The sequence below is a fragment of the Penicillium pulvis genome (genome assembly GCF_028828015.1).
Source record: "Penicillium pulvis strain IBT 33274 chromosome Unknown contig_23_segment0_segment0, whole genome shotgun sequence".
Taxonomy (NCBI): Eukaryota; Fungi; Ascomycota; class Eurotiomycetes; order Eurotiales; family Aspergillaceae; genus Penicillium; species Penicillium pulvis.
This window is the reverse complement of record NW_026643075.1, coordinates 2,108,610-2,122,123: the sequence shown is the minus strand read 5'-3', so window position 1 is coordinate 2,122,123 and position 13,514 is coordinate 2,108,610. Positions and strand designations below refer to the sequence as shown.

At 45.9% G+C, this 13,514-nt stretch overlaps 6 protein-coding genes across 6 annotated transcripts; 1 reads left to right on the top strand and 5 right to left on the bottom strand.

Moving 5' to 3' along the window:
* Positions 1–248: 248 nt before the first annotated feature.
* On the bottom strand, positions 249–1,193 carry N7503_005056 (Frag1/DRAM/Sfk1 family protein; the record flags this gene model as incomplete). Its single annotated transcript, XM_057064603.1, has 5 exons — positions 249–385; positions 440–645; positions 699–941; positions 997–1,078; positions 1,139–1,193. The coding sequence occupies 5 exons, from the start codon at positions 1,191–1,193 to the stop codon at positions 249–251; spliced, it is 723 nt and encodes a 240-aa protein (XP_056922346.1).
* A 779-nt stretch (positions 1,194–1,972) lies between these two features.
* Positions 1,973–2,830, bottom strand: N7503_005055 (SGNH/GDSL hydrolase family protein; the record flags this gene model as incomplete). Its single annotated transcript, XM_057064602.1, has 1 exon — positions 1,973–2,830. One exon carries the CDS (start codon positions 2,828–2,830, stop codon positions 1,973–1,975), a length of 858 nt encoding a protein of 285 aa, XP_056922345.1.
* Positions 2,831–3,406: 576 nt separating this feature from the next.
* On the bottom strand, positions 3,407–5,120 carry N7503_005054 (cytochrome P450; the record flags this gene model as incomplete). The annotated part of the gene is made up of 3 exons (XM_057064601.1): positions 3,407–4,475; positions 4,527–4,848; positions 4,913–5,120. The coding sequence occupies 3 exons, from the start codon at positions 5,118–5,120 to the stop codon at positions 3,407–3,409; spliced, it is 1,599 nt and encodes a 532-aa protein (XP_056922344.1).
* Positions 5,121–7,996: 2,876 nt separating this feature from the next.
* On the top strand, positions 7,997–9,055 carry N7503_005053 (uncharacterized protein; the record flags this gene model as incomplete). Its single annotated transcript, XM_057064600.1, has 4 exons — positions 7,997–8,111; positions 8,168–8,271; positions 8,327–8,351; positions 8,400–9,055. The coding sequence occupies 4 exons, from the start codon at positions 7,997–7,999 to the stop codon at positions 9,053–9,055; spliced, it is 900 nt and encodes a 299-aa protein (XP_056922343.1).
* A 98-nt stretch (positions 9,056–9,153) lies between these two features.
* N7503_005052 (uncharacterized protein) lies at positions 9,154–10,470 on the bottom strand (the record flags this gene model as incomplete). The annotated part of the gene is made up of 2 exons (XM_057064599.1): positions 9,154–10,245; positions 10,306–10,470. 2 exons carry the CDS (start codon positions 10,468–10,470, stop codon positions 9,154–9,156), a joined length of 1,257 nt encoding a protein of 418 aa, XP_056922342.1.
* A 426-nt stretch (positions 10,471–10,896) lies between these two features.
* N7503_005051 (allantoate permease) lies at positions 10,897–12,938 on the bottom strand (the record flags this gene model as incomplete). Its single annotated transcript, XM_057064598.1, has 10 exons — positions 10,897–11,069; positions 11,122–11,206; positions 11,258–11,374; positions 11,428–11,514; positions 11,574–11,689; positions 11,741–11,866; positions 11,922–12,322; positions 12,379–12,473; positions 12,538–12,732; positions 12,783–12,938. The coding sequence occupies 10 exons, from the start codon at positions 12,936–12,938 to the stop codon at positions 10,897–10,899; spliced, it is 1,551 nt and encodes a 516-aa protein (XP_056922341.1).
* Between the last annotated feature and the right edge of the window lie 576 nt (positions 12,939–13,514).

Here is a 13,514-nt window from a genome sequence, read left to right as displayed (position 1 = left end):
TCTGCAGAGGCACTTTCACCCTGGGATGGCGTCGCCAGAATACACCGTCCTGTTACAAGGAATTGGGCTACTTGGTGGGACAACCATGTTTCTTTTTTTTTTTTGTTTCTTTACACACTGCTGCTACCTTTCATTTCACCTACTAATAACCAAAACCTACTGTTGAGCACAACTGTAAATGTTCTTTGAACAATCTTAGAAATGAAGTCTATTTTCACAATAATGTACAGAGGAAAATAAAAAAAAAATCAGATCATCAGCCTCGAAGAGTTCATATCCATCTCCAGCTGTTGATACTCATGCCTCGAGACCGAATTTTTGTGAGTTGACGGTAGTAAATCGATGATAAAAGAAAGTATATAACCAGTGAATGTAAAGGCAATGACTGTTCGAGCATTAGTAAAACCACTTGGACTAAAGATTAGGAGACTATGCATACCCCATTCAAGGATAGCTGCTGTGTTCTTCTCAATGGTTCCTTGTGCAGCAGTAATTCGAAATGCCAAAATGAAGGCCAGCTCCACAATGACAAAAGACACCTTGATCACAAAACTCGCCATGAGCATGCGTTTGTTCACGCGACTGGATCTGCCCAGATAGAAATAGTCTACGCATATTACGGCTGCACTGACCAAGTAGCCCGTCCTGCAGAGGGTAAGCAGAGTCTTCATTAATGTTGACACTCAGAATAGACTCACATGAAAACAGCGACAAAGCTATCGTGCAATATTAAGTGATCAAGGTTGTCGAAGACAGACAACATGACCAATCCAAGGCTTCCAAAGATTGCAAAAAGGAATGACAGGTACATGCAAATTTTGTTGACATGTTCTTTATACTGCAAGAATTGGTAGAACGAAATGTTCATGAATAGCATGGTGATGATGCTTCCAATCATGAACAACGGCTTCAATTCTTGTGCGCCAATGTCAGAGATGAAGCTAGTGGCATCAGGTTAGTCCCCACGAACAGAACTTGCACGAGAAAAATACTCACGGTATAGTCTGCTCGGGCTTCATCCTGCCGAATCTTGGCTCTCCAATAACCACCCAATGTGTTAACATCGCAGAAAGCATAGCTGAGGTTTCATTCAGTTAGGATGGACAATGATGTTACCCTGGCGAGTGATCGTACTTACTTAGCCATGTTGATGCAGAGATCACAGGAAAAACCCAGAAGAATTCGATCAACATCATGTGGAAATCGGACAGCTCAGGCGCTGCCGACCTCAGCACGTTGTTGACGTGAGTATAATTAGTTGCAGCTTGGAGGAGAGCCAAGTCCAAGTCCGAGTTTGGAGTTTGACAGGACACTTGGGTAAACAGATCTGTTCTGGATTCCCCTCAGGAACAAGCAAATGACGTTCCGGAGCCCTTGCGTTCATATGGGGACCATGAATGTCGATCCTGATTTGTGATACAATGTACTATTGAGTTCCTTTTTTTGCTGCCCAGAATTGTGTCGATCATCCTTCTGATCGCCATGGGTGAACTTATATAATTTCAATACAGATATGAAGATATTATAGCCATTCTACTATTGAGATTGGCTTGACCCTTTGGAGAGGAAATTGCCATTTAATTGAAACTAGCGGGCACAAGCACGCTCAACCCAAATTTATGGCCGCAGCTTGTGTGTACACGTTCTCCTGAGGGAAGGGCAAAATATGTGGGTCGCTGACGACAGGGTCTCCAGAATGAACCCCTTTTGTTCCGGCTAAGCAATTTTAGTGACGATCTGTTTCGCATGTAAAACCCTGAAGCAGGTGCACAGTTACCCCTTGCGTACCTTAACACATATAACCGGGCGTTCCTGCATATCTCAACCTTAATGCCTCAAAATAATAGTACAGTAAGCCTAGCCAATTGGGAGGTGCCACTCTGGTCAACGGGGAGTGACTCATTAATAGGTATTTCGCAATCCTATTTCTTCGATCAACGTGGGTCCGTCTCCGCCGCCTTCCTTTCCTTAATTATTCAGCCTGTCCTGGCGTGTCCTTCCGAATCGTTTCAAGTAAAATGCCAGCAACCGCCTTCATTCCATCAAGATTAGGGTGAAGAACAGGTCCTTTTTGCATAACGGAGGACAAATTAAAGCCACCAACCCAAGGCTCATCGCTACCAAGGGCGTGTTTCAAACTAAGCTCATGGATTGGTACCCTTTCACACCAATCCGATCTTGTCGCTGTCGCCACCACAAAAGCATTCTGCAATGTAGATGCCACTTGAGAATGATGGTCAATCCTTTCTTGATCAAAAGGGATGTCAATGCGAGGCTTTGTAGAAGGACCCAGAACCGCAACATATTCGACCATATAGATGCGTGCCTTCGGGGCTCTTGCGTGTATCTTATCAAGGGTGTCACCTAGTCTCTCAGCTAATTCCTCTGGCGAGAGGAGAGTAGTCGTTTGTACTGTCGATTGGGAAAACATAGATGCAATGGACTTCACACCCCGTATGACGGTGATGGCAACTGAACCTAGCATAGTTGCGGACGCAGCGTCCTGCATCATGTTGCCAATATAGCCGATGTCATTTCCGCCGGCGGTGACAGTGATGATGTCTGCATCCTCGGGCACTGACTGAATTTGAGGTGGGAAGATGTCATTTCCGAAGGGTGCGTTTTGTGGATCAACTGTGATGTTGAGTAAGGTTGCGCCGGAGACTGATAGGTCGGTGAGATCTGCATCTAGCTCCTTGGCTAGGAGATGAGGGTAATTTTGCCCGGAGCGCGCGGCAGAAAGGGGTTCAATTTGCGGGGGGATGCCAGGGCCCGCGGCGAAGGAGCTCCCCAGGCTCGCGATCCGAAGCTTCTTATCCTTGGAAGTCATGATGAGGTGAGAGATGATATAGTTTCACCAAATTTTCAGGAAGGGCTAGATGCCAGGCTTAGTTTGAGGTTGAGTTCGGAGATAGAAGTTGATGCCGATGACATGGTTAGCGCCAGATTTCGGGAACGGGTCGGCTCTGCGACCGAGCCCGGTCGCGTGCTTCGATTGAACACCGCTTCTCAGGTGTTGCCATTAAAATCCCTTGAAACAGTGATATGTAATTTCAATATCATGCCTAGGGGTTTTCGATCCATCCAATGAATTCATTTCGAAGAATATTTGGAATAAATTTTGGTGATTAGCTAGAGTGCTCCGCCTTACAAGATTTAGGTTTCTGTCAAGCCTAGCCGCCCTAGTGCCTTCTAAGGTTGACTCTATTTCTGACACTAGAGAGCACCTGAGCAGTATTATCCGTTTGAATTTGCGTGCAGCTCAATAGAGATAGAGTTGCTGAAGCTGCAAAAACGCCACATAAAAGGCTTAAATCTGCATTAGATCGAACTCTTGCCCAGCAGCCTATGGCTGCTATTATCGCAAATTATGTAAAACATTTGTGAAACCCTTCTAACAGCTATTCTAATCTCTGATTTTGACATTTACCCTAACACCTTTAGATCCTATCTTCGGCATCGCGATTTGATAGTCGTGCTCGAACGAGACATCTCTGGCGTCGGTCTCATGAAGGGTCATGTCAAATGAGCGAACTAAAGCCGCAATCACCAAACAGAGTTCAGCATTGGCAAGCTCGATTCCCAGGCATTTACGACTTCCTTTGGTAAAAGCCATTTGGAAACGCTTCCGCTCCCGACCAGCCTCACCAAGCCAGCGTTCAGGGTCGAATGTAAATGGGTCCGGAAAGACGGATTGTGCGGTATGTGCGCTAAGAGTGGATATGCTCAATGGCGTACGCGCAGGGATTTTGTAGGATTTGCCGGTACCAAGAGTAGTGGCATAAGGCGACGGAGTGAAAATTAGCTCCTCATGTGCACGACGACCAATGCGTGCTGTCACACCAAATGAAAGACGGTTGCCTTCTTCAATGACTGCCATGAGGTAAGGCAGCTTTTCTAGTTGGGACCACGAAGCGTGGATTGGGACTGTTTCGAGCTCAGCGCGAAGTCTATTCATAATCGACGGGTTGGCAAGCAGGTGGTAGAAAATTATGCTGAGGGATAGGGCTGGGGACTCGGTCCCGGCTAGGGCGAGGAGGGCGCCTTCTTGCTCCAATCGGGTCAAAGTTCTTTCATGGGGTGGAAGGGACTCATTGACCAGGACAGACTCGTAGACGGCTTCTTTTTCGGTCGGACTTCGCCCGCTTTTTATATCAGCCTCAGTTGACTGGGCTTTCATGATACTGGAGATTTCTCCGCGAACTCTCTGCCGTGGGTCAGCAAATGGTACACAGATCTGAATTGACACATGGAAACTGACATCAAATAGGTTGAACATATCAATGAGACCCGGGGGCATCAAAGGCCTGCTGATAGAGGTCGGTAGCGCCTCAAAGAAGCCCGGGATCCAGGGAAAATGCTTATTAACATGGACCCCCAAGAGGAGTTGCCTGCTGTTATCCCGAGCTATACCTGCCTGTCTCTCATTTGCGAGGCTGTTCGTTTTGTGGGCAAACAGAAAGTTGGTCACGACGCTTGTTTTGATTTAGCCCGGCTTTCGAAATAGAACAGAGAGCGCCACTCACTCATTGGAAAATGCAAAAAAGAGATCCGACAGATTGGCTTGCGACACTTCTATAGCGTGCTTCGAGAGAATCTCAGATAGCTGGTCGGCCTTTTCTGTAATCAGATGCTGCAGGGATAGAACATTGCGTTTGCTGAAGAAGGGCACGAGAGCTTCGCGGCGCAACTTGTGGAGCTTGGCATCTGCTGTGGCGCCTACTCCTCCAGGCACTCGCAGGGCCTTTAATGGGTACTCGTACTTGTCTCTCAAACCAGCATAGACCGTGTCCAAGAAGCCAACATCGTTGATGTGAACCTCGTCTGGGGTGATGCGGAGAATGGGGCCTGCTTAATCATTAGCTTCGTATTCTGGCGCCCGCTAGCTCAAAGCTAGAAACGCCCAATGTACCATATTCGCGATGCAATTCTTGGATCTTAAAAATGTATTTGCCCGGGAGGACAACATCGTAGTAGAATTCGTACCACCAGGTCAGAGCGGCCAGGCGGGGACCTGGAATATGGGATAGAGGGTGAAAGAAAATACGGCGGATTGACTCAGTCACCACCCAAAGAAGGGCCACGACAACGCTGGTCGTAAGGACCTGAAGGAACACCATAAGCTCTGTGGCGCAAATAATATTGAAAACGAGCAATGTGTGGAAAGCGTCAATCAGATTCTACCTGGGATATCTCGAAAGGTGGGGGCATGGGAGTTGCAAACAAAGTGAATACCAACCAAGAAGGGCATGGCATGGACGGATCTGACATTGCGCGCTGTATAATTGGCTCTAGATATGATTGATGTATCGTACAGTAAAATACAGTTCTTTGTTGTAATGAGCCCAGGCGCCTGATCGATATTGGGGGCCAAGTACAAAGCATGTTCTCTCCATCTCTCATCAACGTATATGGCTGCAGCAGGAATGTCTCTCTCTCTTATAAATCTTCAAGATTTTCATTACTATGTCGACATCGCAACCGTTCTCGCATTCGCATCAACTATATTGAGTACACTGTTCTTCTATCGCTGAGTCTTCTGTGATTCTTGAATGATGCGAACCGTTTCCGATATGGTATAAAGAGGACGATTATATTGATCGTTGTCTGGACAGTCGCCTCTACCTTTGGCTCCATTTTCTTCTGTGGAGCGCATCCATCCTACGCATGGGCGCCCGTGGCAGTGGGTGCAGAGAAAAGGCATGTTGAGATAACTTTCTTAGAGGCATATGCTATCTCCGATATGGGTTTGAACATTTGGACCTGGTCGCTGCCTCTTCCAAAGTTCTATTACTTGATTATTTTGAAGAGCCGCAGAGGACCAAAAAGCCCACTTATTCGCACAGTGCACATTAAATTGCATCGCAAACCGGCATTGCCGACTGCCTTCCTCGTGTGTCTTGTGTGTTTGATATAAGACAGTCTTCAATCCTCTTACTATGCGATATGAAACCAGGGTCATGGCTGCCTCAGCCACTCGTATGGCTGTATATATCTACATATATATGTGTATCATATGTCGTGGATGCGTTTGATTAGTCGCCTACCTGATACATACTGACTGGATATGAGAATCTTCCTGGAAGACGCCGACATATTGGTTTATGGAATCATGGCAGTGGTGCATACCAAGAACGAGCTACATATATTAATATATGCGGTAAGATATCTTCAATATATGGCTTTACATGCGCATTAATAAGATGATTTTATTATAGAATACTCCCGCCTCCTTGCGATATGTATGACCTGTACATATACAAGGACGTAGCATGTCCACGCCACCGCAAGCTCTTCTATTGAAGCACGAACACTTGTCGTCAGAAATGTTCGACACGAGGTCACTACGGATGGGCAAGGATTCCAAACCTCTAATGGCTCAGTGCCAGGAACAGTCACGTTCACCATGTGGGGCAGGATGCATAGGACCCTTCCTGAGTGGTCATTTGATTGGGATACGAACTCCACCAAGAACTCTGCCACAAACATCATGTAATTTCAAGGAGGACTTGTGGCCACGATTGAGCAGCTGCCCAATCCGATGGAGAAGGTACGTACATGTAGCACGTACACTCCAAATTGCACAGCCGCTAATCAACCCAAAGCAATCGTCAGCTACCTTATGTCCTGGACAATGATCGAATGTGATCTGAGCTCTATATCCATCTGCCTCCCAAGTTTACCACCTCTATTTGGCAAAGCAGCCCCGTATTCAATCTTCGACAGCATCAGAAGTACCTTCAGCCTGCAGTTTTTTTCTAAATGGCAGTCCGCGATCGGAAGTGATTTGTTAAAGAGAATGACAAATTCGAGGCTATGAATCCACATTCCCCGGTTATATCTCTGGAGAATCTATTGAACTTCAGGGAACCCGAGGGCATGTAGAGGGTATGCAGTACGCCTGCAATTGAATCCAGTGACGAGGGAAGCTGAGTGCAATGACACTATGTCCACGAACTACAAAGAGATTATGTTTATGGAACAAATTCTAAAACAGTTCATGTTTCTGTTTTGCAAGACATAGAAGGACTATCTAATTGTGAAAAGAAGAAGAAATATCTGACGACGCATGTTTTCTGAGGTACGCAAGTAAGTGCTTTATAGAGTATTAATCTATGCCTAGTTAGCATCGCGTAAAAAATTGATTCTTGACGCATGGAAAGTTACTAAGCTAAGGCGAACATTTCCTAGAGTGTTGTTGAGAAACTGATAGGCTAGATATGCTAATCTCGCGCTATTAGTCTTCAATGTAAAACGTAAAATGTGAAATGCTATGGTTATGTGCTCCAAGCCATCCGTTTCTGAATAGGATATTGAACTTTTTAGTCAAATGGGCATTCACCCATGAACGAGCGTCCCGCGTTTTCTTTAGGTGACTCGCTCGTACCGTTGGTCTTCTGTGGTGCGCTCGGCGAATGAACCTCAGCACTGGGAGCATTCCCAGTTCTACTCAATGAGCAAAAGCGGCGAGGTGGTGAGCGCTAATCCGGAAAGGGACAGCGAAAGGGACAGCGCGAACCGCCAGGAAAAATCCAGTACATAGTTAAGTGTCTAAAGAGTCATGAATAAGGCCTCCTATGATTGACAGAAACTGATTCGACAATTCGAGAGAAGACAGAATGGGCTTATCTAATTTGGCTGTGGAAAACGAGGTGCATAATTAACTATACTTGGTGGCGCATATAGCCGTCTTGCTCGGTTACCAGAAGTGTGTCCCGAGGCGTGGGGTATAGTCATGTCCACATCCAGTCAATACCCCGATATTCATCCATTTATCGAACGAATTCTATTGAATAACAGCTTCTGCTTCTTATCCTTATTCCAGTCGCCTCTTTGTTTGTGCATGCAAAGGTTCCATACCATTTCACCAACACATATCCTTACCGAGGTCCTACCACCGCTCTAATCGTATACGAAGCTCCACGATTGATTGATAGAATTAAGTCGATCTCGACCGAACTACTTAATTAAGATGGTAGACCAAAAAATATTGCCAATGTCTTCTCATGTCTCTCAGAAAGAAGCTAGACCGACGGATATCAGTTATCCCAGATGGTTTGGCGGGTCTGCTTCATGTATGGCGGTGTTGCTTTCGCATCCTTTCGATCTCAGTAAGCTCACCCAGTAAGGATTTTTAATTTTACACTCATCTGATTAATTTCTATAGTCAAAGTTCGAATGCAGACGGTACAAAATGGCGCCAAAGAGGGGTTTCTTCGAACTGGACTTCACATTGTCCAAAGTGAGGGAACGAGAGGGCTATATCATGGTGTGAGTACTGAAATCAAGAAAGAATAACCGGAATAGACTAACATAATTCAACAAGCTCTCTGCTGGCTTCATGAGATCATGTGAGTGGATTTCCCCGAATCCAGAACTCCAACACTGACTTGATCCAGTAACCTATGGAACCTCTCGAATTGCTCTCTACGAAGAGCTGAAACTGTCGGCAAAAAAGTCGGACCAACCTCTTACAGTCCCAAGATTAGCTATAATGGCGGCAGTCTCAGGATTTGCAGGCGCCATATTCGGCACACCATCAGATATTGCTAACGTGAGAATGCAAAATGACCGCTCACTAGCGGTCCAACACCGTCGCAACTACAAAAACGTCTTCGATGCATGGATTCAAATGAAGCGCCATGAGGGCTGGAGGGCGTTTACTCAGGGACTTTGGACAAACTGCTTCCGTTCTGGAATCATGACCGCGAGTCAGCTGGCCTCCTATGATGCATTCAAAAGATTGCTGCAAAGCGTCGCCAAAACCAATGAAGAGAGACCTTTGATTCACTTCGGTGCGTCTGTACTGGCTAGCTTGGTTGCGACATCAATCTCGAGCCCTATGGATGTGATTAGGACCCAATTGATGAGTTCTTCCCAGAAGAAATCTGTCTTGAATATCGTGAGGCAGCTTACGCGGGAGGAAGGCTTCCGATGGCTGTTCCGGGGCTGGACTCCTAGTTTTATCCGATTGGGACCTCAGACAATCGCTACATTGGTGGCTTTGGAGCAGCATAAACGGATTTATCGCTTAGTTAAGACAGGAAAAGACTAGACTCAGGAGGTGTTGAAATTTTTGAGACCATTCAAGGGTGTTGATTAGAATTAAAGATTTGAGTTGGCTTTTACTTTGGGTTAGTTGGAGTGAAATAGTTATTGTGCCTGCGAAACCACATCCTTGATCGCACGAGCCACATATTTAACATTCTTGCCATTCAACCCACTCATACTCATGCGCCCGTTTTCAAGCATATAGACATGATGCACCTCTTTCAATATCCGAATTTGCGACTTTGACAGCCCAGTATAGCTAAACATGCCGATCTGTCGTGTGATATGTGACCAATCTCCTTTTGTGTTGATCTTCTCCAATTCTGATTTCAGGGCGACACGGACACTTTCGATCCGCGATGCCATTGTCTTGACATCTTTCTCCCACTGTGTACGTAGCTCAGAGTCAGACCAAATGGTGTCTACAACTCTGGCACCGAACAAAGAGGGACAGGAGATCACCGAACGAGCCAGCTGAACCAAGTGCGAGTATGCGCCCTCAGAGGAGACAGAGGGGTGGTTGATAAGATGCAGTGCCCCTATACGTTCACCGTAAAGACCAAAATTCTTGGAAAATGACTGACAGACGAGCATACCAGCTGGTGAGTTTTTCGACAAAGGAGATGAATGATTGAAGAAAGTCGAGTAGAAGTATCGGATCGCCCATGCATCTGCATCGGGATCACCAGAGGCAAAACCCTGGTAGGCGCTGTCAAAAACAACAAAGAGACGCTTTCGTCCTACGAGTTCAGCGATCTTTTTCCATTGATCATGCGTCGGATCATGTCCTGTTGGGTTATGAGCACAAGGATGCAGAACCACAATATCGTTTTCCTCTGCTGAATTTTCAAGCTCATTTATCATCCCCTCAAAGTTGAAGGACCGTGCCACGGCGTCATAGTAAGGATAGAGCTTTTGTGTAACGTCTGGGCCGGCAGTTCCCCAGATACCATAGTGATTGTCCCAGGTTGGGTCGGAGATAAACACATTCTTCGGGCGGATATAACGCGCACAGAACAGAGCGGCGAGGTAATTTGCGCCCGTTCCTGCTACTGTCTGCATAGTGCGGATATTATGGTGACTTGCCAGCTCGCGACCGAAAATCAGCTGCTGGGCCTTTTGATTGAAAGGGGCATGGCCAGTGATTGGAAGATATTCGTGGTTAAGATTCTGGTTATGGAGACGCTCTTCAGCCTAGTTTTACTGTTAGTACGGCTCAATGCAAATGGACTTGGTTGCATTTTGAGAACTCACGGATCGAACACTTGGTAGAACCCATGGCTGGGAACCCTCATCACGATAGACTCCTTGGCCGAGATTGACCTTGTCGGGAAATGAGTCAGAGTTGTAGGCCGCAGTGAGTGCAAAGGATTCAGCCAGTGGTAAGACTGGCAATTCTTCTAAGCTGAAGCGGGCCATTTTGAGAACTTCGAGGGTATGTGATAAGGTATAACAGGTAAAATTAAAGAAAAAATGGCGGCCTAAAGATATGCCCTTTAATAATGTGGCATTCAACTTGGCATGCGGTCTTATCTATAATCGGGTAGCGATCCGGTTGCCGAAAAGCATCTCGGCAGCACACACGGGTCGCCGAATTTATCTGAGACGGTGTTTAACAATTTTGTAAGACTGAACGCTCTCAGTAAGCTCACTGATTGCGAAAAGATGCCATCCAGCCGATGTATGACAGACACCCAGCTTTATTGCACAGCGAATGATGTGTGAGTTTCTAGATCCACCATTACAAATGGACTGACTTTATATTTTGATAAGAGCATAAGTATTTCAAATTCTGCACGAATCCAATAGAATAATTCTTTGAGATACAAAGCTGCTTGTGAGCTATTACTCCAGCCCAACGGATGTTACTTTAGCACCAGAAACCTTACTACCATCAATGGACGAGCTGTCAATGGAAGAATGTCCGGACGATTCTGGAACAAACCCTTCAATCTCCGTATTTGCCTCTTTCTTGCTGTCCCACCAAAGTAAGAATTGGATAGTGGCAGTGACGATGACTTCAGTCGATTAGCATAGATGACGTTTTGTGAGACGAAGAGTGAGACTCACTCAACAAGATCTGCAATATGATAGACCAGAGGTATCCCTCTTTTGCAGCAGGGAAATCTGTAGTTTTCCATACAAAGTTGGGGGCCTGCACCTAGTTAGAAAAAGCCCGTGGCGATTGTAAAGCAGAATAACATACAACTGCCTGTACAACATATGCAAGGTCATTGGCTAATGCAATAATCAAAGCTCTCTTTTCAGTATCAGCTGAGCAAATCTCATTGGTCCAACTGAGAATCAGTGGACCAGCACCATTCTATTTTGGATGTGAGTAAAGTGGATGCCTTGGAATCGGTGCTTCAAACTTACCCCGATGAGACTGAGCCAGTAAACAGCCGTGCGACCGGGTATGTTGGTATAAAGAGGCATTTGTCGCAGGAGCACATCAAATATGAGCTATAAGTAGTATGATTAGTCAATATGGCCAAGGAATCATGGATGTGGCTACTTCGTACTGTAATGATAGCACCGGCATATATAAAGGGCCAACGCAGACCTCTGCAAGGTCCATCAGATAGAAAGCCCCAGGCAAGGGCCACAAAGATGAAGATAGCAGTCGACACCAGAGGCACTATATTTGTAAAGTCAGTATTTTCACGTCACATTGTAAGGCAAGACTCACAGTTATCAATCTGAGAGACCGTATAAGATGTGCCTGGGACCGGAGCAGGTGTTGTATTGAAACTCTTCAGCCAATACCCCATACCAAGTTGCGGACTTCCATTGTTCCAGACAATGTAACACAAGGCTATCCACACTGTTAGCTTTTCTTAAGTAAGCGACAGATCGGATGATAGACATACGAAGAAGATATGTGTGCCAGCTACTTAAAATCCTCTTCAGCTTGGCCATGGTCCAAGGTTGTTTACCGGCACGACCGATCGCCTCCATACGCCTCACCGAAAGCTCATGTTCTGCCTGGGTAGTCCACCAGGTCTTCTTGCCGCTTTGTGGCAAGTTAGGGAAAAAAAGAAATCCAGCAAGGGCAAGCGGCAATGTGATAATACCGTCGATGATAAAAAGCCATCGCCATCCTGCTCGACCTTCCACCCCATCCAAGTTTGTGTAGGCTGCAGCTTGAAGAAAACCGCTGAAGATGGTACCAATCGAGCCCGCGAGCCAGAATATCATTGCTCGCTTGCCGATCTCACGGGGTGTGTACCAAGATCCGAGGAGATAGTGAATACCGGGGTAAAATCCAGATCTATTGTCCCGCGGGTTAGCTTTTCATCCATCAGTGACAAAGAATGAATTACTCACTCGAAGAGTCCAACAAGAAACCGAAGGCCATAGAGGGCCTTATAGGTTTTTACACTCGACATGCACATAGTGGCAATTCCCCAGCCAACTTCGAGCTGCAAAACTTTAGTACGTGCATCGAAGGAAATGTACAATATTTGCGGGATTAAGCAAGCTTACCGAAGGAATCACCCATCGCGGTGAGACGCGAGTGAGCAGCAAATTGCAAGGAATCTGTCCAATAACATAGCCGACTGTGAAGATCGAAGTACTTGTCACTAGTTGATTGCCGTACATCTCCAAGTCCTCTTCCATGCCACTAAGATATGCGTTTGTGACATTTTGAAGATCCAGGTATTTGAGAAAGTAGCCGATCTAAATATCTTAGCTTTCTCCAGATTTTCTGGGCCATGAAGTTAACTCACAGAGGCAAATGTGAGGACAAACGCATCAAGCTTAAATAATAGCCATCGCTCGTCGCTCGGTAGCTCCCAGGTGTCCCAGATATAACCTTTCCACGATTTTGTTGGCTGGACTATGCTCTGCTCTCGAGGCAGGTTGGCTTCTGTGTCGGTCGCCATGATCAAACTTTGCTTTGGCTATCAGAATTCCGAGACAAAGTTGATTTAAATAAACATGTGCTAGGCATGACCCCATTGCGCATCTTGATCACGTCACTGCAGAGTAAAGCCTTGGCCGCGTACATTTAGTCCTCTCATATCAAGCTTCGAGATTGGATAATATATCTTTTCCATTGACCCCCGGAAGGTTACTCCTAAGTAAATCATCTCTCTAGAACACAATGATGAGATTGAATCAATCTCCTATAGACCCATGTTCCAATGTTATCGACATAATCTTTCAAAGATCTAAGCTATTTCAAAGACTTTGTTGTAGTGATGAGGGGGTGGTGGTATGGCGCAATCGTCTCCATTTATTATATCTTCCGCGAGACTTTCGGCATTACCACTGGCCTAAACATGAATTTTCTAGTAAGCTGGATGGTTCACTGGCTAAACCTGACTGGCTGCTTTTCAGCTTGAGTACCGGGAATATTTACCTTCCCTGTAGCCTGAATTGACATTTTTTTAGCTCATGTATCCACCAAAATAATCTTTTTCTCGAGGCCCATCTCTCAGTAATACCCTACTAAGGTG